Source organism: Enhydra lutris, unplaced genomic scaffold (assembly GCF_002288905.1).
Source record: "Enhydra lutris kenyoni isolate GAN:26980312 unplaced genomic scaffold, ASM228890v2 scaffoldscaffold31, whole genome shotgun sequence".
In the NCBI taxonomy this organism is placed as follows: Eukaryota; Metazoa; Chordata; class Mammalia; order Carnivora; family Mustelidae; genus Enhydra; species Enhydra lutris.
This window is the reverse complement of record NW_019154115.1, coordinates 13608730-13635370: the sequence shown is the minus strand read 5'-3', so window position 1 is coordinate 13635370 and position 26641 is coordinate 13608730. Positions and strand designations below refer to the sequence as shown.

Sequence of the window (26641 nt, the reverse complement as noted above, 5' to 3'; positions counted from 1 at the left end):
CATATAGTTCTTATATATTGCTTTCTTTTGCATGTGTAGGTTCAGGTTCTTGTTCTTTTAATGGCTGCTATAGGATGGCAATGTTAGGGGTGGAAGTTAACTAATATAAATGAGCAAAGATACTATGCAGATCTGACTGCAGTTGAGATTTTTTAAAACAACTTTTCCATGTTAACCCACACCTGCCTTAGTTGCAACTAATATCCCAAATAAAATACCAAAGTCAGCATTGAAAAGAATGGATGGAGGGGGAAAATGTGAAAGACAGCAGGGAGTGAGGATTAAGGAAGGGGAGAAGAGGATATGAGATTAAAAGACACTGGAGTAAAGTTAATAATTTGTAACTTAATGAATTTTATAAATGTCTGAAAGAGGATATAAAGATTACAAAGATATGCTTATTGCTAATTTACTTTTGTGATATAAAGTAAATTCTAAAAGCTTCAGATTAGATTCATTGACAAGAAAAATTCATTGACAAGAAAAAATATGCTTCTTAGAAGATGATATACATACGTTTTTAATTATAACCCCACTCCTATCCAAAATCACTCTGCATCTTTGAGTTATTTACATATTATCACAATATCATGTATTCTGCTTGAGTAAAGCTGTGAATTTTATTTCCTTCTTGATTATATTTCCTGGTAAGTTATTAGTATTTTGAAAAGTTTGGAGAGAAGAAAATACTAAATACTCCATCATTTAATTAGTTTTAACATTGTTATTTATTTTTTTAGATTGTAGATTAGGGTGATTTCTTGGATAACTACTTGGTTAATTCTTTGTGCTTGGGAATATTTTTAGTGTATTAAACTTATTTATTTCTAATTAGTCATATATCTGCTTTTATTGCAAGAAAATGTGTTAAAATTTTCATGCGGCTTTATTTCCTTGACGTTTCTTAAATAGCACAGAAAATATGATGCATCTTTTCTATTTAATTTTAAATTTTAATACTATTGCTAATTTTAGTATTATTAAATACCAATCATTTAAGAAATTAGGTTAAAAAGAATTATTATGAAAATAAGAGAGTAACTCAAGTAAGGAATATACATTATGCTTGGATTATTAGAAGTTTGATTTAATGAAATGAGACTAATATTCGTAATGAATAATTATATAGTCACATGTAACTAAGTTACTTTCATTGTATTATTAGGAAAATATGGTTCAAATGAATTTCTCTTCATTTTTATTTCCTAGCAAATTTTAAGAGCTTGTACTGAACAAGTGAAAAAGTATCCAGAGTTCTATACTCTTCATGAAGTCACAAGCTTAATGGGATTCTTCCCATTCAGAATAGAAATGGGATTAAAGTTAGAAAAAACTCTTCTCGCATTGGTAAGGTTTACCAATGAAGGTATAAACTTATTTTGTCTGAAACATCACCTATATTTCAGGTGGACAAGATATATATTTAGGTTTTGAACAATAATGAGCTGTAACTTCTAAAAAATGCAATGCAAATGTGTCTTTTTTATTTTATAGATATTAGTACTTCATATATATTTTTTTAAATATCACTGCCAACTTTATTTATTGGTTTTCTTCGTTTCTTATCTTTCTTCATGTTCCAAAGTACAGCAGGGAACCTTTTTTCTTTCAAATTATTTTACTCAAAATCACTGGAAGTAAGTTTGTACAGAGAGGATATTTTAGAGTTTCTGTTATATTTGTACCTTATAAAATGAAAGGTTAGAATGTAAAGTGGTAAGGAAAATGGCATGGCATCCTTGTCTTGAACCTTTAAAAAAAAAAAAATCACATGTAGGTTATCAAGCAAAATCATGGAAGTCATGGCTTTTAAGAAGTTTTTAGAGTGGAGAATTTTAAGAGTTTCATATGATGAAAAGATACTTTTCTTAGGGGAAAAAAATACATGTGATATTTGCAATAAGAGATTCCCTTTTTTCTTAGGGCAGTGTAAAATATGTGAAAACTGTATTTCCCTCAATGCCTGTGAAGTTGCAGCTCTCAAAAGATAACATATCTACCACTGAGACACCAGAAAAAACAGCTGCAGCTCTGCATTATGTAAGTAGGAAAGTACTTTTGGATTTTCCCGAGTAATCTTCTGTACCTCATAAAGTACATATGATATTACTGTTCTAAAGTCCCCTTCTTGGGGTGTCTGGGTGGCTCTGCCGGTTAAGCATCTGCTTTCAGCTGGGGTCATGATCTCAGGGTCCTGGGATCGAGCCCCATGTCGTGCTCCCTATTCCACCTCCCTACTCCCCCAGCTCATGCTTTCTCGTTCTCTCTCTCTTTCAAATAAATAAAATCTTAAAAAAAAAAAAGTCCCCTTCCTAAATGTCTCCCTTCTTTTTAGTACATCATCAAAGAAATTTTCAATAAATATAATGAAGTAACGAGTTATATGTTGTTTTTCAGGATATTAGTAAAGATCCAAATGCCGAGAAGCTTGTTTCAAGATATCACCCTCAGATAGCTCTAACCAGTCAATCATTATTTACATTATTAAATAATCATGGACCAAACTACAAGGAACAGTGGGAAATTCCTGTGTGTATTCAAGTAATACCCGTTGCAGGTTTGTGATTTACCATATCAAGTAATAATCTCAAAAGAGGAGTTGGAACACTTGTATTTCAGCTGTCTAAATATAGGTGGTCATTTGTCAAATAAAAAAAAATCTTAGGTTTTGATTTAAGGAGGATGTAAATTTTACATTTACATTTAGTAGAACTTTAAATATGTAATACTACTATAGGATTCATCCTCACATATAAATAATTAGATATATAAAACTTGTATTCATATTGGGGGAGGTAAGAGAGAATTATGGTTTAGGGTATCCAAAACTACATGAAATAATGAAGCTCTGTCTTTCACCGAAATGAAAAGAATGCGATACTTTATTAGACAACCTCAAATGGTGAGTTTCCAAGACTTATTTACTTGTTTGGTATTGGAATTCAGAATTAACAATAGGTCTATCCTTGTAAGTATAGGATTGTTTTTCCTTGGACAGTAAAGTTAATATCTTCTAGAATTCATATTATTGTATATAACAATTATAGTCAATATAGAACTATATCTAATAAAATGAAATTACAGATTAGAGTTTAATGTAATATATTCTCTGTGGTTGAATTTCATCACTTTTTGAAAACATAGTCCTGTAAGAACTGAGTAATAATGACAGGTAAAAGTATAGGAAATGAAAAGCAGAAAATCTTTTTAAAAATTATTAGAGAACATTTTTTTCTTCCCGGTCAAATTTTCTCACCCTTATAACTGTAGGGGACATTAAAGATCACAAGTTCAAGGCTGGAATATACATGAGATGTGCTACACTTTCTTATGCTCTATTTCTTTATTTGGTGATCTTTCTGTCCTGCATCCTGTTTGTTTTGAAATAGAACTTCTAGAAACTAACCACTTTCTTCTGTTTTTGTTTTAAGGTTCAAAACCAGTTAAAGTAATTTATATTAATTCACCACTTCCCCAAAAGAAAATGACAATGAGAGAGAGAAATCAAATCTTCCATGAAGCTCCATTAAAATTCATGATGTCCAAAAACACATCTGTTCCAGTCTCTGCAGTATTTATGGACAAACCAGAAGATTATATGTCTGAAATGGAAGTATGTAATGCTTGCTTTTTTTTTTTTTTTTTAAGGGAATGTTCTTTATCTTTTTGAAGCATAAAGTTTTATTACAAGTCTTTAAATCTAGTAGTTAAAAATAAAGGCTTTAGATTGATACTTAAAATTGAACCCCAGGTCAAGCTAGACTTTTAAGCAACTAATTTAACTTCCCGCAACCTCAGTTATCTCCTTTTGTAAAAGAAAGATGATGATATGTACTTCAAAAGACTGTTGTAAGGATTAAGTTTGATATTATATGTAAAATGCTGAGTACAGTCTTTAGTATATATGTAAAACTTAGTGGTGGTGGTAATCATGATAGTGGTTTTATTTAATTGGCCTCATTCATATTCAAGAGTTTTTAAGTATGAAAAGGAATAGATGAGTTTGATTGGTGCAGAAAAGTATTTGGCCAGATTGTTAATCTTTTTCCGTATACTCAGTAGCTGCGTGACCCTAGGCAAGCTTCATAATTTCCCTGTCTCTGGTTTGCTCATCTGTAAAATGGGCTTCATGACAGTACCTAACTCAGGATTATTTGGGATTAAATGAGTTAATACAAGTAAAGCATTTAGGACAATGCCTGGCACTCCATAAATACTATTTTTATTATTTCATGTTTAGACAAAACTTTATTCATTTTACTCATTTTACAAATACTTATTGAGCAGATACTGTCCTATGTACTGAGGATACAGCAGTGAATAAAATTAAAGTCTCTTTTTCTCTCACAGTTTACATTAGTGATAGAGAATGAAAATAATAAAATTTCAGGGAATAAGCAGTTAGTGATAAATGCTATTCAGAAAAATAGAGTAGGCTAAGGGTAAAGAGATGGGAATGAGACTATTTAAAATTGATGACCAAGAAGGTTTTTCCAAGGAGAGAAAATTTGAACAAAGACTTGAATAAAGTGAAAGAGCAAACAAAATCAGAAGATAAAATAGAAAAACTTTTTAGTTTATTTTATTTATACCTAGGAGCTAATACTATTTTAAGAATATTGGCCTTTTGTGTTCCATATTTGTTTTTCTCTGCTGTTAGCCATTAATTTATTTATGGTGTAATATTATAAAGCACTTCCAGAGTTTGAGTTTCTTTTTTTACATTTTTAAATCTTATACTTGGTGTGAGGTGAATGTCAAGAAGTAACAAGCACTACGAAGAAACATGAAGTAGGTTAAAAGGGATAAAAGTGACAGGGTAACTTCTTTCTGTAATGGTAAACCAAGTAATTTGGACCTTGACCATTACTAATTACAACTTAAAAATCTGGACAAAATTTAAAATCTCTTTCTTAGCATAATCGGAGAGCTAACAAGATAGTGAGGAATTACAGGGCTGAGATACTAGAGAAGACCAGAATCCAGAGAGTTAGTCTTAGAGTCATTTTTGTCCTGAATGGATTTGCCGTTTCTGAAAGGGCAGCAAAAAATGAACTATGCTTTTGGCAACATCACAAGACTAGGGCGACAAAAGTCAAAGTTTGATTTTCTACCAAGGGCTTGAACCCTACAGAGCTGCACCCCGGGAGTAAGGGTGAACTAGAAATAAATCCACTTTCTCAGAGATTGTAAATGTTTTCAGGCCTTGAACTTGGATTGAGATGCTTTGGGATTGCTAGTGTCTCTAGACATCTAGTAAGAAAAAATGAAAATGATTCTTAGAGGAACATAATGTCATTTTGAGCCATAAATTATTTCTACAGTTAACTCTTTAAATAAAGTATCCAGAAAGCACAAGGATAACTGAACTGGATATTGTGAGTAAGAACCATCAGAAACAATGACCAAAGAAATTGACTCACGGAAACAGATCCTGCAGTTATCAGTCACAAACTGTTAGCCAGCTCTGTTTAATTATACAGTGTTCAAGGAAATTAAAGCCATGCTTAAAAATTTCAATGAGGAACTAGAAAATTTAAAAGAGATCGTAGATTTGAAAAAGAACTAAAGAAAAAATTATCAACTGCAAAATATAGCAACTTAAGAATTTTGTAAATGGGGTTATTAGCGCCTTAAATAAAGCTGAAAAGAGAATTGATAAACTGGAAGATGGGTCTCAAAAGACTATCCATAATGAAACACAGACAAAAATATAGAAAATAGGGAGAATAGGGCCAGAGATATCGAGGATATAGTGAACCTCTAACATATGTGTAGTTTTACCCAGAAGAATAGTATAAAAGAGATAATCAGACCAAAGCAATAGTTGGAAACAAAGAAGAAACCCCCCCCTTTTTTTAAGATTTTATTTTATTTATTTGACAGAGAAGGAGAGAGATCACAAGTAGGCAGAGAGGCAGGCAGAGAGAGAGGAGGAAGCAGGCTCCCTGCTGAGCAGAGAGCCTAGACTCGGGGCTCAATCCCAAGACCCTGAGATCATGACCTGAGCTGAAGGCAGAGGCTTAATCCACTGAGCCACCCAGGAGCCCCAAAGAAGAAATTCTTAAAAGCCACCAGAAACCAGGTACCTGGGTGGCACAGTTAGTTAAGTGTCCAACTCTTGATTTCAGCTCAGGTAGTGATCTTAGGGTTATGAGATTGAGCCCTGCATTGGGCTCTGTGCTCAGCTTGGAGTCAGCCTGAGACTTTCTCTCCCCCCCTCTCTCTGCTTTTCCCTGCCTCTTTCCCTCTCTAATATAAATGAATAAGTAAATCTTAAAAAAAAAAAAAAAAAAAAAAGCCACCAGAAAAACAAAAGGCACATTACCATTATAAGACTAAGAGACTAGCAAGTAATTTGTCAGCAACAACAATGGAAGCTAGAAGACAATGGTACAATATATTGTGCCAAAATAACCCATACACTAAAATTCTTAATCAGGGGAAATATCCTTAAATAAAAAATTAAAGATATTTTCAGATAAAAACTGGGTTTGCTACCAGAAGACTTATAATGGTAATGTGACTTTTGTTTTTCTGGTGGCTTTTTTTTTTTTTTTTTTTTTTTTTTTTTTTTTTTTTTTTTTTTTTTTAAAGATTTACTTATTCATTTATATCAGAGAGAGAAAGAGGCAGGGAGAAGCAGAGAGTAGGGGGAGAGAGAGTCTCAGGCTGACTCCAAGCTGAGCACAGAACCCAATGCAGGGATGTTCTTCAGGCACAAGGAAAATAATCTCAGACAGGAGGAGAATGGTACAGATGCAAGAAGGAATAAAGAAAAACAAGTGAAAATAATATGGGTAGGCTGTAATTTGTAGATGAGTCCAGGGACAGTCGGGAAATTAAGAGAGTTCTGAGATGACCTGAGCCATAAAAACCCTAGAAACTAACCAACCAAAGCTCCTTCCAAAACAAAAGCCTTCACTCAGACTAAAAGAGTTCATATTGAGTAAAACAAGGACATTAAAGGAAAGGAAAAGAGAAGTTTTCATATAACTGAGGGAGAGGGGACTAGAAAAAGCAGATTTCAGAATGTACTTAAGATATTATACACATATGCACACACAAATTTATATGCATGCATACATACCTACAAAAATACATACATACATACATACATACATACGTACATACATATGTACAAAAATACATACCTTGTGGTAACTTGGAGCATGAGCTTAGAGCCATGAAGTTCAGAAAGCTATCTTGGCATGCCCTTAAACAGGATTGTCCTCCCATAGGAGCAGGAGAACCCATCAAATTTAAAGTCAAGAAACAGAAGAGGACTGTTGATGGAAACCCTTATAAAAGTACTAGAGAAAAAAACATAACTGCTATAACATTTCCATAATCAAGTGAAGAAAGATATACCAACAAAACATGAAATGAGTTCATCCTTTGCCGTAGAAATCTCAATTCTAGAAATGTAGCTAAGAAGTACACTAGGGAGGGCTGCCTTGCTAGCTTTAGTGGTAGAACATGACTCTTGATCTTGGGGTTGTAGGTGCAAACCCTGCTTTGAGTGTAGAAGTTACTTAAAATCTTACCATGATGCCTAGGTGGCTCAGTCAGTTAATTGTCTTCAGCTCAGGTTGTGACCCCAGAGTCCTGGGATTGAGTCTGGAGTGAGGCTCCTTGCTCAGCAGGGAGCCAGCTTCTCCTTCTGCCTGTCCTGGGATTGAGTCCCAGATGGGGGGACTCAGCAGAAGTCTGTTTCTTCCTCTGCCCCTCCCCCCTTGCTTGTGCTTTCTCTCTCTCTGTTAGATAAATAAATAAAATCTTCAAAGAAGTTGAGTAAAAGCCTTATCATAATAATGGAATAGTCTCAAAAAGATGCCAGAGCCAGCTGGAGGGTTTCCTATTGACCAGAGATGTGTCAGTTTGACATGACATGGAATGACTGCGGTGAATTAAAACATGTGAAATATGTTAAAACCCCTGAACTCATAATGATACTTAAAAAAAATTACTAGTCACCTTTGGAGGGTGCTAGTGCATATAGTCATTCTAAAAACTGTTTATAAAAAGAAAAGATACCAGATATTTGTCTTGCCTTTCTAGTACAAACTATATTTTAGGGTAATGTTAGAATATGACTGTCACCATTTTGCAGCTCCTAATGAAATAGTGAATCTAAGCAATAATCATCAGTGGTGGCTATTTAAAATCATCAGTGAGGATTTTCATAATGGACAGATTAAGTTGTGGACACTTGATGAACCAACAGATCGATTGTAATATCACAGGAAGAAAGACAACCAGACATCATCAGCCTCCTGGTTGAAGTAGAAAGAACATAGTATGACTATATTCAGGATAAAAAAACAACAACAAAAAAACTATACCTGAATCTAATAAAGCTACTAGATTGTTTTAATAGGAAATTTAGGGAATAGAAGAATGTGTTAAATGACAGAGGGATACAGAAGCTAAAAATCAGAATTGGACATTTTTGCAGGATAACTAACTTATTTTTTCCTATAAATATCTGGTAATATGGGAGTTGTTAGAATATGGGGGAGAGGCATTTGACAAATTAAAGAAAATTGAGAGCTTTGTCAACCAAATACAGTGTGGGGATCTTGATTAGATCCTGGTTCCAATAAACAATTGTAAAAAATATATATATCAGACTTGGAAATTTTAACACTGATTAGGTATTTTATGACATTAAGGAATTATTTTTATTGATATAACTAATATGTTTTAGAGAAGAATCCTTTTACAACTGCATACTGAAGTATTTACAGATAAATGATATTTAAAATTTTATTTAAGTTCTGTTAGAGATGAGACCATTGTTTTCAATTCATTAATTTTTGGTTTTGTAATTATTAAATTATTCATTTTATTATATAATTATATTAGTGTTATTTTCTTATTTCTTGAAAAGATTGTGAATGATATTTCTGATCTTCAGTGTTCTATTTTCTGTTGCGTTTTAACTATTCTGCAATTATTTGTATTTTCTTCTTTTATCCAACAATTTGGAGGGTGTTTTAGGGTCCAAGTGCTTGGCTTTATTGTTGTTTGTATTTATTCTTAATGATCTCTAATTTTATTTTCTTCTAAACAGAGAGTAAGATCTTAGCAGATTCTGCTTTGCGCTATATTGATGTTTTCTTTATATGTTAATTTATAGTCCATCTTTGGAAATGCCCCTTGGATTCTTGGGAGGGAAAAGGTATATCTTTGCAGTATATATATGTGTTTTCAGTCATTCATATATACTGGTTTCATTTAATAGTATATGTACTTCCTATATCCCTATTTTACTCAGAGATAGTGTACTGTTGACTAAGTGCAGTTGTGTTTCTGTCAAATTTTTCTTTTATTCTTCAATTTTGACTACCTGTTTTGAAGTTATTTGGCATGTCACAATTCACTATTCATGGATTTCATCTTTTTTCAATGCAGGATTCCTTTGATGCTTTTTGCATTGAATTCTGCTTTGTCTAACACTTTATATTGCTCTCTTTTACTTCCATTTCTTAACATTATGTCCCATTGTTTTGTTTTTAACCTGTGTAAGAATGCCTTATGTAAACAGCATATGGTTTTCTTTTCTTTCCTTTCCTTTTTTTTTTTAAACTAAATTTCATGGTCTATTTTATAAGAGTTACATTTTACTGAGAAGTTTTTTACTATGTGCCAGGGACTATGCCAAGAAACTTTCTATATACAAGTTCTCATTTAATCCTTAGAACAAATCCAAGAAGATGACCCTATCATCCCTATTTAGAAATGAAGAAATTGAAGTTCAGAGAGGTTGAATAACTTAATGGGTTTTTCTTTCTTACTCACTATGTGATTGCTGTTAGACATTTCCTCCCTCAGATCCTCAACTGTATGACTAGTGGGTGTGCATAGCTTGTAACCAGATTTTTATAGTATTTATCTAAAGTCCTTTGCTAGATTGAGGAGAGATCTATTGCTGCTTGGGGAGAGGACAGTTTATTCTTGAACAAATTAAAGCTGTCTGTAGTTCTTCCTTTACCAAAACAGTACATGAAAAACTACAGCCTCAATGGCTTCATGTCCCAGAAGATAATAAAATCATTTCCTGTCCATATTACTAGTTGTTTTTTTGAGTAGGTGTAGAAAATCACTGATGATGTTAGGAATACATCAGAAGCTGGTGACCCTTCCTGAGCTGCATTAAAAAGCAGCTTCCTCACAGTGGCAAAGAGGCTTTCCTCCTGGTCAGCTAACTACAGGTGTCTCTACAAGAGTGTAATGGAGTGGTTATCATTGAAAATCTACTGCCTTCCTATTTGACCCCACACTTGTTCTTTGTGGTTCTGTTTTCTGATGAGTGGAAATTCTTTTGGGATATACAGGTTCACAAGTATTCCCTATTTCCTATGCTGTTACAACTTGGCATATTTGTCTTGTGTTTCATCAGCATTTCAGTGGGAAGGGTGGGGGGATGGTGTAACTGGGTGACAAACATTAAGGAGGGCACGTGATGTAATGAGTGCTGTGTGTTATATACAACTGATGAATCACTGAACTCTGCCTTGAAACTAAAAATACACTGTATGTTAATTGAATTTAAATTTTAAAAAATAATTTGAAAACAAGAAAAAAATAGTGATCCATTAAACTCTTGAATTCTAAAAAAAAAAAAATTCAATGGGAAGGTAAGATTGAATAAATTAGTTTCTAGTAGTTTATCATTATCTTAAGCAAAAACCTTTCAAAGCCATTAGACAATTCTTTCTGCTTTTAAAGAGTATGAACTGTCTTTATGAGGGGTAGGGGCATTAAGCAATAGATGAGGGGTGTCCTGGAATACCTGCTAAGAGTTTACCAATATATTTTCTTAAGATGTCTTATGAAGTTAATGAGTGCCGAAAAATTGAGACCCTTGAAAATTTGGACCTGGATTTTGATGGTGACGTCACAGAACTTGAAACTTTTGGAGTAAACCCCACCAAACCATCAAAGTCACCAAGTCCAGCAAGCACTTCCACAGTACCCAACACAACAGATACTCTCACAGTTCCCAGCACAGCAACAGCATCTGTGGTACCAACCACACCAGACATTTCTGCTCATTCTAGAAGTTTATCTCAGATTCTGATGGAACAGCTGCAAAAGGAGAAACAGCTGATGACTGGTATGGATGGTGGCCCTGAGGAATGCAAAAATAAAGATGATCAGGGAATCGTACCATGTGGTGAAAAGGCATCAAATACTGACAAGTTTTTGGTGCAGGATAATGACTTGAAAATATCTGATTCCTTGCAGTTAGAAGGTTCTGCAGAAATTGAAATCTCTCATAAAAATGATTTGGCTACTGATACAGTATATGCCCCTGAAAAACTAAATGTTCTGGAGAACTCAGACAGTTCAAAGGAAAAGCTTGTTACCTCAGAAGCAGTAAGAAGTGAAGATGTAATTCTTTGCAATAGTGATACAGATGAAGACTGTTTAATCATTGATACAGAGTGTCAAAATAATAGTAATGGAAAGACAACTGATAGGAATTCTAATTTAAGTTCTAAACCAGCTAGCCCCAATTCTTCTTCAGCACAGGCTTCTGTAGGAAACCAGACTAATCCTACTTGTAGTCCTGAAGAGTCATGTGTTTTAAAAAAACCTATCAAACGAGTATATAAAAAATTTGATCCAGTTGGAGAAATTTTAAAAATGCAAGATGAACTCCTAAAGCCAATTTCCAGAAAAATACCTGAATTGCCCTTAATGAATTTGGAAAATTCTAAACAACCTCCTGCTTCTGAGCAATCCTCTGCTCCTTCAGATGCCTCTAGTTGGCCAAAATCTGTATGGCCTTCTGCGTTTCAGAAGCCAAAAGGACGTAAGTAAATATTTACAAAGACCTTTATATTAATTGTTCTACCTCTTCCTTATCCTTAGGTTTTTCTCCTTTATTCCCTTTCTTTCTCTTTGCTATGACCTGTCTTATAATATTTACATGGTCATTGATATTTTATTTTTCAAGGTACTGATCAGTGTATCAGCTTCCAAAATCTTCTCTTTAAATATGTACACAAAGTTATATGGATTTTTGTAACCTATGTTTATCCAACATGTACAGTGGCTACTGTAACTACAGATAATATGGCTCACTGAACGATGAAGGGGAAGTGATAAAAAATAATCATAAACATTTATGAGTCCAAAATTTACTAATTCATGGTGTGGGACTCTAGTTTTACGCTTTTTCACTTTCTGAAAGAAATATAAAGCTTTACCCCAGCTCTACCTAGATTAGAAAAAACATCACTTTCTTAAAACTTCTTTTCTTCTTCATTTGTTGTCTCATGAATTTAAACTTTGTCTAGAGTTATGGAAGGTGGTAGGTAAAGCTTTGACCTCAGCTCATGCTGCAGTTCCAGTAAAAGTAAACAGAAATGGTAATAGTGTAAATGTTCAACTCTGAGAAAATAGAAAGTTAAAGTTGATAGAAATGTAAAAATCAATAATTGAATTGTTTTATCTTGAATTATGATGGATAAAGAGCTAATGTATTTTAAAATAAAAATGAGAAATATAATTATTTTTAAAGGATTGCCATATGAACTACAGGACTATGTTGAAGATACATCAGAATATGTAGCTCCCCAGGAAGGAAATTTTGTTTACAAGTTATTTAGTCTGCAAGACCTGTTGTTACTTGTGCGATGCAGTGTCCAGAGGATAGAGACCAGACCACGTTCAAAAAAACGGAAGAAAATCAGAAGAGTAAGTTGTTAATTGGGAATTTAGGATGTGGATGTGGTAGTATAAGTAGATAATCACAGATATTTAACATGCCATTATTATGAAGTTTAATTTTAAACTCTTGATCACTATCAGAATTTTTCAGGTTGAGCTGGAGCTTTTTGTTTGTTTTTTGTGGGGTTTTTTGTTTTGTGTTGTAAAATACTGAAAACACTTTTAATAAGGGGAAGTGGAAAGTGTTAAATATAAAGTTCTTGAATGGTGGTAACATTCTTATATGGAATTTATAAACGTAATGAAAAATGGCACCATCATAGATTTGAACTGGACCTGCTTTCTATAAATTTGGAATTCAGTGTGACATATTAGCCCCTTTTTCTCTTACTTTGGGGATCTTCTTCACTAATTGTAGAGGTCTCAAGTTTTCAGAGGTGGGCTTTCACATGCATTTGAAGTCTTCCCAGAATTGTTAAAGACTAAATGTTTTCCTTTCCTTTTCCCCCTGTTGTTTTGGGGAGGGGATTGATACAAAATTTTTTTTTAGTTAAAAAGTTCTTGCTCCAGTTAGAGTAATTGGTTCTTTAAACAGTTTTCTGTATTTGATGTTTAAAGTTCTCATTCAGATTAGTTTGCTTTTTGTGTGTGTGACCACTGAATTCTGGTCAATAAAGAGGAGCCTCTCTGTAATAACTGATTATAGTGATGTCTTTCCTTTCATTTTTACTTAAGAGAATTTTTTCCGTTGTGTACATTTGTCATTGTGTGTGTATTTATTTATATTTTTATATTATTATTATTTTTTTTAAATTTTGGTGTCTCTATCTCTTGCTTCCTAACCTAGAACCTGATAAGAATCCTCAGTGACTACTTTAAAATGTTAGTATGTTTGGGGCTAGGAATCAGATGATCAAAAATAGCGATGTTCCAGCATTGACCTTGTGGATCAGTGCTGACTGCTGCTTTGTCATGTTAAGGAATAACTTGGAAAAGAAAGGAAGGAAGGAAAGAAGGCAGGGTGGGCTGGCGGTCCAACCTTCCTTAGCTGCCAGTAGCTGGGTCTATCATGAAAAAACTCTAAAGCCAACCCATCAAGATAAAGGATCTTTGTCCACCAGAATCCAGTGGACCTGGAGGATATTTTGCTTGATGATGCTGTTATCCTTTGTTAAATAAAAGGAAGATTGTGAACACAATTTTAAATTCTTAATTCTCATAATTTGGGTTTTATCAGTGGTTCGGACTTTAAATTTTAGAAACCAAATGTTTTTGAATTATAATGTGTGGGGTAGTGTTTTCTGTAAGAGAAAGTGAAGGAATAACAAAATACCAAAGATTTTGTATTAGTCTGCTCCTAAATAAATGCTAATAGTCTCTGAATTAAAAGATTTTACTTTATTTGCTAATTTTTCCCATCTCATTTATATTTAATTATGATCAATTTGATGGCTTATTGCATGAACATTTTAAGTATATATAGTGTCAGTGCTATGTATTGTCTTTTCAGTGTTTTATTTCTTTAATTTTTACTTACTATCTCTCTCATTTATTTGGGGGCTAACCTCATTTCTTTGACTTTCTACTCTTAGAACCCATACCACTTTGTATTGATCTGCCAGTTCACAGCAGTTAGAAACTATTGATGGCCAGTGTCTCTTAAGAAAGAATAGCTTAGGGAAATATTGGATACTGAATTAATTCTTGAAACAGACTGTTAAAGACATTGTTATTCAGTTCACTGAAGTGCAATTTGTAAGTGTTGAGATAAACCCTTATTGGAGATAATTTGCTTTTCATCAAAATCTATCAAAACAGTCGAACCCCAGAGAATATCTAAATAGGAGCCTTATGTTTTTTATTATGTCAAACCCAGAGTAAAGTTTTAAAATTTCCAGTGAATGGTTATCATATTGTACCTTTTATTATATGTAATAGTTTAGTACACATGGTTTAAATCCCTTAGTAGAATGCATTTCCCTTGGAATCATGTCCTATTTATCTGTTTCTCCCAAATGTTTTATATCCTAGAAACAAAATAAACAGGTATTAAGTAAATGAAAGAGCTGAGTAGTGAAGAGAGAACAGGGAATTACTAAGGGAACTTTAAGATAATTTAAGCACTAGTTTGAGAAATTTTAAAGTAGCACTATTTAAATTCTGCATAAGAAAGCATTCCCTTAATATTTACTACTTAAAAACCAACTTGTTTAGATAAAGCTTTAAAATACTTAGAAGTCTTGGGGCGCCTGGGTGGCTCAGTGGGTTAAAGCCTCTGCCTTCAGCTCAGGTCATGATCCCAGGGTCCTGGGATTGAGCCCCGCATCGGGCTCTCTGCTCAGTAGGGAGCCTGCTTCCTCCTCTCTCTCTGCCTGCTTCTCTGCCTACTTGTGATCTCCGCCTGTCAAATAAATAAATAAAATCTTTAAAAAAAAATACTTAGAAGTCTCTTCAACCTCTGATACTAGCTATGAAATACCTACTTAGGGATGTATGGAAAAATTTGAAAGGTTTATGTGAAAAATTGGAAGGCAGAAACAAAAAATGTTTTTAGTTGGGGAGATTAGGAGTTAACCATTCAAGGGAGAAAGGAAGAGTAAATTTAATTTTTACAGTTTGAAATTTTGATTGAATTTAAAGTTTCATTTTAATTTTAGAATATTACCATGAAATATTGACTTTTTTCTTTCCTTTGGCTTCCTGGAGATGGCAGTAGAATACATACAGAAATTAAAACCAGATTCAGGATTTAGTTTCATAGATACAAGGTAGTATTATCAAGGAAAATCTACTCTTGATCCAAAAAGGGTATCTTCTTTATCAATTACTCAACTCTGCTGTAAACTGGCTCTGTCCCTTAGCAAATTTCTTAAGCCTCTTGACCTCCATTTCTTTATCTCTAGCTTACAGTTGTTAAATGCAGAGTACCAGTTGCTTAAGAATTATTATATAATAAAAAGCTTTTATCACTAAAATTATCTTAATCTCAATTTAGTTTTTTAAATTGAGAAAATACCATAGAGGCCTTGTACTCAAGGTTTGGCCCCTGGAACAACAGCTTATCAAATATGCAAAACCTACTGTATAGAATTACTGAATTATTGTATTGTACTCTTGAAACTAATATAAAACTGTATGTTAATTGTACTTCAGTTTTAAAAAGAGCAAATCCTTGTTCTTCACCTCAGATTCTGCATTTTAACAAAGTTATTACCAGGTTATTCATACACACATTGAAATTGAAGAAATACTGCTTTAAAAGAGTTTTACACCATTCACAGGTAATTATATGAATCGAGTTTACTGTTGACAGAAATTTTACTAGATTTGAATTGTTCTTACCACCATCATTGTTTCAAGCCCACTAAATTTGCCACTTTGTGAAAATCAGGAATTCTGAAACATTTATGAAATATTTTCAAGTATATGAATAGTGGCAACTTAGTATAATTTCAGAAGTATGAACTAGCTATATCACTTTGAATAAATTTCTTAAATCATGTATTTCTCCTTCTGCAGCTGGAAATGAAGAGACTACTATTAAGAGTAGAATATTCTTTGACAGAAATGAGAAAACATGAGCACAGTGAACATGACTCACATTATTTCATAAGCATGAATTTCCTTGCATATCCTCCTTTACACTAGTAATGGCCACAGTTACTTTACTCAATCTGTTTAGTATCCTGACCAGTAAGCTCTGATTGGCTACTTTACCAGGTACTTAGTGTTTGGAACAAAGCCTTTGTCAATATAAAGACACTTACAGGTGTTAATGTAGGTATTAATGCTTATACGTTCATTCTTAGAATGAAAACAACCTGCTCCGATTATTTGAGCCTGAGACCATGTGTCTCATGCTTTAAAGGGGCAAAAAAATTCTTACCTTTTTTTTAATCCTCTAAGAATTACTAGTATAACAGTCTTTGCTTCCCAGCATCCAGCTTTAAACCTTTGGGCAATTACATATCGATAATAGGCTCTGTTCCAAGGATGCTGCTGTCAGTTACATTCCCTGATAAAATGTGTACATGTGTAGGGAGGTATGTGAATTTTAAGTGGATGTGAGGGAGAGCTGTTGGTTCAGGATCCTTATTCACCTCTTGCCCACATCTAACAAGGGTTCTTTCCATCTTTCTGTCTGAATTCTACTGTATTTGGAAGGATAAAATAAGACTACCTGAAAGCATTTTGAAGAGGCAAAACTATATAGGTAAATATATTTGCTATTAAGAGTAAATTAATGGAGCTTTGAAAAAGTATCTCTGCATTTCAGCAATTTCCAGTTTATGTACTACCAAAAGTGGAATATCAAGCTTGTTATGGTGTTGAAGCTCTGACTGAAAGTGAACTTTGTCGCTTATGGACTGAGAGTTTATTGCATTCCAACTGCTCATTTTATGTTGGTAAGTTATACAAGAGGACCTGATCTCCCTTTTAATGTCATTATAAATACATACTTTTGATCAATTATAAATACTTCATTTCTTTCTACTAAAGCACCATTCCTACTGCATTTAGATGGTGAAGTGAGACTAGTGAGATCAGATATTTTCATTTCCCTCTTATTCATCTTGTTTAGTTGTGCTTGATGTCAATATCATTGTTTTATTTTTTTTTTTTTTAAGATTTTATTTGTTTATTTGACAGAGATCACAAGTAGGCAGAGGCAGACAGAGAGAGAGACGGGGAAGCAGGCTCTCCGCAGAGCAGAGAGCCCGACGTGGGGTTCGATCCCAGGACTCTGGGATCATGACCTGAGCCGAAGGCAGAGGCTTTAACCCACTGAGCCACCCAGGTGCCCCCATTGTTTTATTTTAGAAATACTTATTTTACAGGGTAATAAGCTAAAACTATAGAAGTGTTTTCTGACAAGTTTCTTTTAAACTAGTGGTGTGAACATATTTTGAAATTTTCTTAAAATCACAATGAAATTTAAAATTTTTCAATTTTTCTTTGTTTCTGTTTTGCTGTTTTTTGGAGGAGGTGGTTAGGGATTTGATTTCTCTTATCTGGGTTCACATACAGTTAACATATTTCATATGAAGGATTACTTTCCCGTTGTTACTGGTACTGCTCCCTCCCAATGGAATGCCTCATCCCATACTTTTTAATTCATCCCATATGTCTCAGTCCATCCCTACTATCTCAAGCTGCCCTTATACCTAACATAATGTAGACTTAATGGTTTTGGTTTTAGGAAGAGTACCAGTCTACAGATAGTCAAGAGTTAAAGAAGATGGGTATAAAATACTTAGATATCTCGCTTCAGAAGTATTTATTACTGCCCTCTGACATCCAAATAACAGACTACATTGGAAATTATGAGTTGCTAGGTAGATATGAGTTACGATATACCCTTAAAATCAGTAATGTATTTCTTTTCAAATATTCTGTTCTTTGAGCCTCTCTGTAATATGTCAGTTTTCCTTTCTGTATTATATTCCTCCTCCCAACTTCACCTCCTCCCAGTCTTGCAAGGTACAACTCACAGAATATTGTGGGTTTTTTTTTTTCCATTTGGTTCATTATGTATCTACCACTCAGAAACCAAGTTGTATGATGCACTTGAAATGTTCCAAAATTATCCTTAGAAACTATTAAATATATGTGTGTATGTATGTGTATATGTGGGTGTTGGGTGTCTATAAACTAATAGAACAATATTTCTATTTTTTGTTTTGTTTTGTTTTTTAGAGAAAGGTGTGGAGAGAACACACAGCAAGGAGAGGGACAGAGGGAAAGAGAGAGAATCTTAAGCAGGCTCTATTGGTTGTGGAGCCTGACACAGGGCTCAATCTCACTACCTCACTGAGATTATGACCTGAGCTGAAATTAAGAATCAGACACTTAACCAACTAAGGCACTCAAGTGCCTCATAACAATATTTCTAACTCATTTATGAAATATGTAATATGGGTCAATGACTATATATCCATTGTTGCTAATCCTCACTATTCTATAGAATAGGTGATTGTTTATCTTTGTTCTATACAGGAAAAAACTAAGGTTCTCTAAGTTTATTGCTCAAGAGTATCCATATCTTTACTGATTCCACAGCCTGTGCTTTTTTTCCATTATAATGGAATAGTGAAAATCATGCTGAATGTGGAAGTCAGATGATATATGTAGGATTTGCTATACATTTTATAATTCTTTTACCTTGGATAGAATCATTTAACCCCCTAGGCTTGAGCATTTTCACCTATACATAATATAATAGTATTTTGTTCAAGGACTGTATATACAGATCTTTTTAAATTATAATTATTACCTAATATATTGTCCCCAAAGTAGACTTCTTCTTGATGAAAATAGATATCTCAGGACAATGAAGTAATATTTCATATATTTTTGTACTGAGGAAAAAGCTGTTAACCTAGAATTAGGTGAAAATATGAAAAATCATCTTTATGTTAAAGAGTTAAGAAAGAATTTCTTCTTTTTTTAAAATTTTATTTATTTATTTATTTATTTATTTGAAAGAGAGAGAGAGAGCCATGAGAGGTGGGGGAGAGGAGCAGAAGGAGAGGGAGAAGCAGACTCTCTGCTGAGCAGGGATTCCCACTCAGGGCTCTGTCCCAGGATCCCAACCAAGATCATGACCTCATCTGAAGGCAGACACTTAACCAGCTGAACTACCCAGGCGTCCCCTCTCCATTTAACTTTAGGAATCTATTTAGATTGTTTCCATTTTAATGCAACTGAAAATTCTTGTAAATGCCTGTTAGTACACTGCACACATATTGCTGTTAGGGCATATACTGAGGAGTGGAATTATTGGGTCATATTTTAGGTATACACTCAATTTAGTAAATAATTTCAGAAAGTTTTCCAAAGTGATTGAACCAGTTTACATTTATAATAGCAATATGTGATGGTTTCTGTTTCTTCACATCCTTACCAACACTGGGCCTTATCAGTTTACTTAATTTTAGCCATGCTGGTGGGTAGGTATTATTAATATTTCATTATTGTTTTACTGTGCCCGTCTCTGGTGGTTTATGAAATTAGGCACTCTTTCATGTGATTAATCATTTGGATACTCAATTTTGTGAATTGCCTATTTAAACCTCTTGCTCATTTATCCCTTGTCAGGGTTTTTTTGTGTGTTTTTGTTGTTGTTGTTTTTTAAGTAGGTTCCATACCTGGCCTAGAGCCAAAATGGGACTTGAACTCAAATCCCTGAGATCAAGACCTGAGCTAAGATCAAGGGTAGGATGCTTAACTGACTGAGCCATGCAGGTCCCTCCTATTGTCAGATTTTTGTTTGTTTGGTCTTTCTTTGTTGGTTTTAAATTTTATAAATGTTTTTCTCCCATTCTGTAATTTACCTTTCCAGTCTTTTAATGGTATCTTTTGAACTTACCAGTTTATTAGTCATTTCCTTTCTGATTCATGCTTTTTTTGTCCTATTTTAAAAACTACCCCCCCCAGCAAGATCATAAAGAATCTCTCCTATATTATCTTCTAGAATTTTTATTTTTTTTCTAGTCCTTATTTTTAGGTACACAGTTTGTGTGGTATTTAATTTTACATGGCCAGAGGATTTTGTTTCCAGTTGTGGGTACTGTTTATTGAAAAGACCACCCTTTCTCTGCTGCTCTTCACTGCTACTTGTTCTATCAATCATGTATGTGACTCTAATTTATCCTTGAGGCAGTACCTGTTTTATTTATTCTAGCTGGAGTAATTACTTAGTTTTTATAGGTACTCTTAGCTAGACAATTAACATTGTAAATTACTCTAACTATATAAGATATTCTGCTGTTCCGTAACGTGAATCTTGTCAACTTATTTTTCTTCAGGAGTTTCTTGGCTGTTCTTGGCCCTTTGTGTTTACAAATTTTGGAATCAGCTTGTCAGTTTCTATCAACAACAACAAGAAAATTAGGATTTTTATTAGCAAGTGCAGTGACTCAATGTGGAGCAAATTGATAGCTTCACAATAACATCTTCTAATTTGTGAACTTTATATATTCCTTTATTAATATCTTTAATTTCTCTTAGTATTTTATGATTTTCTATGTAGAGATCTTGTATATTTTTTGTTAGATGTATTTTGTGGTATTTGATATTTTTAAACTATTACAAATGGTATTTATGACATTTTATTAAGGTTTGTTTCTAAAATATAAAATTTATTTACATACTGATTTCATATAGTGATCTATCTAGCAACTCCACTAAAGTCACTTACTCATTCTAATAATTTTCTTTTTAAGTAACCAATCATGTCTTCTGCAAATAATGGCCAGTTTATTTCTTCTTTCCAATCTATATACCTTTTTTCCTTGCCTTCATTGCCTGTCACTTGAATACAAGTTGAATAATGGTCCTTTATGTCTTAATTCTAATCTTAAAAGGGACCGTTTTCAATAATTCGCCATTGTGTTTGGTATTTTGTGTAGGTTTTTGTAGATACCTTTAATTAGAATAAAGAATCCTTTTTATGCCTAATTTAAGAATTTTAAGCAGGATGGGCAAAAAAACCCTTATCAGATATTTTCTTTACTTTTATTGATATGATTGTATGAGTTTTCTCTTATTCTACTAATGTGATGACTCCTGTTGATTCAGGATGTTAATCCTAAAATGTTAATCGAACCTTGTGTTCCTGCAATAAACCCAGCTTGATCATAATATATTGCTCTTTTTCTGTATTGGTAGATTTAGTTTAATATTAATATTAATTTTGTTAATAGTAATTTTGCCGTCTGTGTTTATGAGTGAGATTGGCCTATAATACCTTGCTTACGTATTGGTGTTAAGGTTATATTTATACCATAAAATGAGTTGGGATGCATTCCTTCTTCCTCTCTTATCTGGTAGAATTTCTGTAAAACTAGTGTTATTTCTTCTACAGATGTTTGGTAAAAGTTACCTAGGAAGCATGTGGACCTAAGTTTTCCCTTTTGAGAAGCTTCTAATTATCAGTTCTGTTTTTAAATCCATTTTAGAGCCATTCAGATGTTTAATTTCTTGCATCAGCTTTGTAACTTGTGTGTGTGTATGTTTTTAAGAAATTTGTTCAACTTTTCAAAATTATTGACATAAAGGTATAATGTCCTCTTATGATCTTTTAATGTCTGTAGTATCTGTAGTAATTACTATACATCCCTAATAGTTTGGGTTTATATCTACCATTTTAATATATATTTTCTATTTGACTCATTGTTTTAAGAACCTTTTTTTTTTTGTCTTAGTGCCTTCTTATGAACTGAGTTTTTTTATTCCATTTTTTCCCCTTGTTTAACAGGTTAGTTCTATATTAACAATTGTATACTCTTCTACTACTCTTTAAAGGGTTATTCCAGAGGTGTCCTAATATAATAGCTCCTAACCACAAGTGACTATTTTAAATTTATTAAAATTAAGTAAAACTTAAAATTCAGTTTCTCAGTCATACTGGCCATATTTCAAGTGCTTGAAAGCTGCATCTGGTTACCATGTTGAACAGTACAGAGATTTCCAGCTTCACAAAAATTTCAATTGGACAGTGCTGCTCTAATAATTATAACTGACTCATCCCTATTAAACAGTATTTTACTTTTTCTTTTTATTATTATTAGTGTATACATTTGATATTCATTTATATTTATTCATATATTTACCCTTTTTAATGCTTTTCTAAATCTCTAAGATTCTAATTTCATTTTCCTCTGCCTTTAGTATTTAATATTATCTTTATTACAGATATCTTAGTGACAAAGACTCCCAGTTTTTATTCACCTAAAAGGTTTATTATTATTATTATTATTATTATTATGCTTTTATTCTTGAAGGATAGATATTTCAGTGTCTTCTGGCTTCTTTTGTTTCTGTTGAAAAGTCAGGTGTCCATCTTTTTTTTTTCCCCTCTTTTAACAGTAATACATCTCTCTTCTCTGCAGATTTAAAATTTTATCTTTCTCTCTGCTTTTCAGCAATTTTCTTCAATGTACTTACATTAGGCTTTCTTTGTAAATACTTCTTTTGGGGTTTATATTGCTCCTTGAATATGTGACTTGATGACTTCTAACAATTTTGGAGAATTCTCAGTGATTATGTCGCTAAATATCACTTCTTCCTCATTCTCTCTCTTTCTCCTCTGGGATTTTCATTGCATTAGGGTATATCTTACTGTAACTCTAATGTCCTTTACATTCTTTATTATCTTTCCTTTGACTCTTCATGTATTATTTTTGATATTTTTTTCTAGCTCATTAATTCCTAATTCTTCACCTGTCTCTAATAAACTATTTAAACCATGACTTTTGTCCCTAATTTCAGTTATTGTATTCTTCAGTTCTAGATTTTTCCATTTGGTTCTTTTTTATAGATTAGAGTTTTTGACAGAAATTCTCAATCTTTTCTTTAGAATATTAGGCAAAACTCTTTTAAAGTCTGTGTCCAGTACCTTTGTTATCTAAATTTCCAGTGTGTCTTTTCTATTATCTTTTGTGTATTCATTTCTTAAGGCTGCTGTAACAAAGTACCACAAACTAAGTGGCTTAAAACAACAGAAATTTCTTGTTTCACTGTTCTAGAGGCTAGAAATACAGAATCGAGGTGTCACCAGGCCATGTTCCCTCTGAAGCCCAGAGGAGAGAATCCTTCATTACCTTTTCTATCTTCTGGTATCTGCCAGTAATTTTTTTATGTCTTCTGACCTGTAGATGCATCACTCTCGTCTCCTTTTCTTTCATCATGTGGCATCTTCTTCCTGTGTGTCTCTCTGCTCTTCTTAGCAGGACACCAGTCATATTGGATTAAGGGCCTACCCTGTTCCAGTATGACCTCATCTTATTCTTTAAGTATGTTTGCTATGATCCTATTTCCAAGGAAGGTCATGTTCTGAGGTACTATGGGTTAAGGCTTCAACATATCTTTTTCAGGGGAACAAAATTCATCTCATAACATGTTTCTTTCTTTTTTTTAACATGTTATTTCATTGTATGCCAGGATGTTCTTTAACAAGGGCCAGCTACTGTATATGAAAAATTGTGGAGATAATGAGAAAGTTAAAATATTATCTTCCTCTAGACAAGATTACTATTGACTAACCTTAATTCCATTACAGGGATTTAGATAATTTGAAGCTTGACTTTGGACCCTAGAAAGACCAGTCTGTTTTCCACTGAATGCTAGTGTGTTGCTATTCAGGGTCTGTGCAGGTAAGAGTTGATGTAGCCGGACTGACACTGCCGATCATTGAAAAGACCTATTTGCAAAGCTGGCCCTTAATGCATATCTGGGAACTTGGCTAGTAAACTGTTCCCTGTACTGATGTAAGACTTTCTTTAACTGATAAGGATGGCTCCTAGTACCTACACTGTACAAACAATGTGGCTTATTCTAAACATCTGCTTTCCTTTTGAGAGTCTTTGGTATGTGCTAGGCGGAAGGCACCTGTGTAATGAGCCTCCAGTAAAAAACTTGAGTGCTGAGTTTCTAAGAAACTTTTCCAATATACAAAAAAACTGTTGCTAGAAGAATTAAGTGCATCTTATGTGACTTCAGTGGGAAGGACCTTTTTTTTTTTAATTGTGGTAAAATACACATATTTTAGAATAACATAGAATTTAGCATTTTAACCATTTTGGTGTACAATTCAGCATGCATTTTTAGTACAATTCAATGATACGTAGATTCACAGAGTTGTTCAGCCATCACCACTATCTACTTCCAGAACCTTTTCATCATCCCAGACAGAAACTCAGGAAGGACTCAGAGATTTCATCTGGTTTCCTTTGGACTTTGCTCCAAACATCTTTTCCTTTTACTCTTTATTTTTATTTTTTTGCTTTGTATACTTTTGCTGTAGTAAGTCTTAGCCATGAGTACACCTGTATGCTGAATCCTTGAGCTCTTTTAGAGAATCACAAAATCCAGGGACCCCTTGTTACACAAGGTCCCTTAGGTGTTCAGTTTGTTGATAGATCCTGAAATGAATTTCATTCATTCATTCCATATGAATGCTCCCCCCAAAGAGTCATGCTATACATCATCCTTAGATCTGTTAAGTATGATTTTGTTGCCAAAAATGAAAGATGCCACGATTTTAAACAAACAAACAAACAAACAAACAAAAAACTTGTACATCTATGTATTTTACAAACTTGGAATCAGTTTAGGAAAAACTTCCTTTTTAAAATCTTACAGAGAGGGGCACCTGGGTGGCTCAGTCGTTAACCATCTGCCTTCCACTCCAGTCATGATCCTGGGGTCCTGGAATCAAACCCTGCCTCAGGCTCCCTGCTCAGGAGGAAGCCTGCTTCTCCCTCTCCCCCTCTCCTTGCTTGTGTTCCCTATCTGCCTGTCTCTCCAAATAAATAAAATCTTAAAAAAAAAAAAAAAATCTTCCAGAGAGCTTCAGGGATAGGAGTATAGCCCCTGTCTTCAGGGGCTTTAACCAGAAAAACTGGTTAGCATCAGGGAAGATGGCCTTCTACTAGTAGAATTTAGAGAAAAACCTTTGTGTTATTGGTATTTGATACCAAAAGCAATCCTGTCATTCTAGTAAGCCCAGCAATGAGGCATTTATTGTATGTGGATCCTTGTATCATTGTATCTTTTTTAGCTGTAGCAGCCGCTAAAATGTGTTGCAAAATGAATTAAACTTTGAATCCATCCTTCAAAGAGTTGTATCACACAGTTTTAAACCAAGATTTCTCAAAACAAAAAGCATAGTTAACCATACATTGTATATTTTTTCATTTTTCAAAAAAATTTGGTCTGTGTTAAGTGCTATTAATGAACAGTTTTTAATGTGTGTAGACTGCTGCTATAAGCAATAGAGAAAAGTAAAGTTCAGAATAAGTAAGTAACTTATTCATAGATACAGAGTTTATCAGTTGGCAGGAGCAGAATTGAGTCACAGTTTTTAAGTGTCAGCAATTTTGCCATAAAACTAAAAAGGGCTAGAGAAGAATTGAGGGAGGGGCGGGGAGGTGTCAGATGTAACACAAGGGAAACATTTTGTGTGACAGTAGTAATCAGTGTAAATTAAAACAAATGACTTTACTGTTTAGAAATCAGATTCTTAAAGTCTTGACCACAAACATTCCGAGTGGTATGTTCTCTTTCCCATGCACTCATTCACCATAGTCCCTCCTCAGCTGTGGCCTGTTTTCCTCTCAACCAGTGCTAGGCACTCTTGTATTTAACTTAAGCATTTTGTTGTCATTTTTGCGTGTCCAGACTATGATCCCAGGATTTAAAGGAAATGTAAAATAATTTCTCCTCAAAATTCAAATTTGAGGGTCAATACGTTAGATCCTTTAAACAGTGAGGATAGTTTATCTGCATGATTGAGCAATTCAGATAAAACATGTCTTAGAACATAGTGATAGATCTCAGTTGGTTTCTTTAACTGAGGAGCCCATTGGTTTGTAGGACATAAGTTCAGTAATTCTCAAACATTGTAGTTCATCAGAATCACTTACAAGGCTTGTTAAAGTAGAGAGTGCTGGCCCTGACCCTACAGTGTCTGATTCAGTAGGTCTAGATCAGGACCCAAGATTTAGCATTTCTGGCATGTTCTCAGGTGCTGCTGATGCTACAGTCTAGGGACTGCATCTTGAGAACCACTTTTGTAGTTCATAGTTTGTTTTTCAGGTAGAATAAATGTACTTTTTTTGTTGTTAATGTTTGTCTGTTTCACTTTACTATGAACATGTTCTCTTCCCCTCAATTGTACTCTTTTTATCCCCAGGTCCCATAAAAACATTAAGAAATACTTCTAAAGAAAATTCCCAAAGTGGAGCACCTGGGTGGCTCAGTTCTTAAGCTGCTGCCTTCAGCTCAGGTCATGATCCTAGGGTCCTGGGATTGAGCCCTGCATCAGGCTCCCTGCTCAGTGGGAAGCCTGCTTCTCCCGCTGCCTCTGCCTGCTGCTTCCCCTACTTGTGTGCGTGCACGTTCTCTCTCTCTGTCAAATAAATAAAGTCTTTAAAAATAAAAAAGAAAGAAAGAA

At 33.8% G+C, this 26641-nt stretch overlaps 1 protein-coding gene across 2 annotated transcripts in view; it reads left to right on the top strand.

Annotated features, from left to right (window-relative positions):
• The window catches only part of LOC111153230 (interactor of little elongation complex ELL subunit 2), a 63613-nt gene that overhangs the window by 21510 nt on the left and 15462 nt on the right, over positions 1–26641 (top strand). For both annotated transcript variants that reach the window (XM_022512128.1, XM_022512127.1), the window contains exons 6-12: positions 1210–1347; positions 1924–2040; positions 2398–2557; positions 3432–3613; positions 10831–11824; positions 12536–12711; positions 16961–17090. In XM_022512128.1, coding sequence (XP_022367836.1) covers positions 1210–1347; positions 1924–2040; positions 2398–2557; positions 3432–3613; positions 10831–11824; positions 12536–12711; positions 16961–17090 — 1897 coding nt within the window. The remainder of the gene's footprint in view (positions 1–1209; positions 1348–1923; positions 2041–2397; positions 2558–3431; positions 3614–10830; positions 11825–12535; positions 12712–16960; positions 17091–26641) is intronic.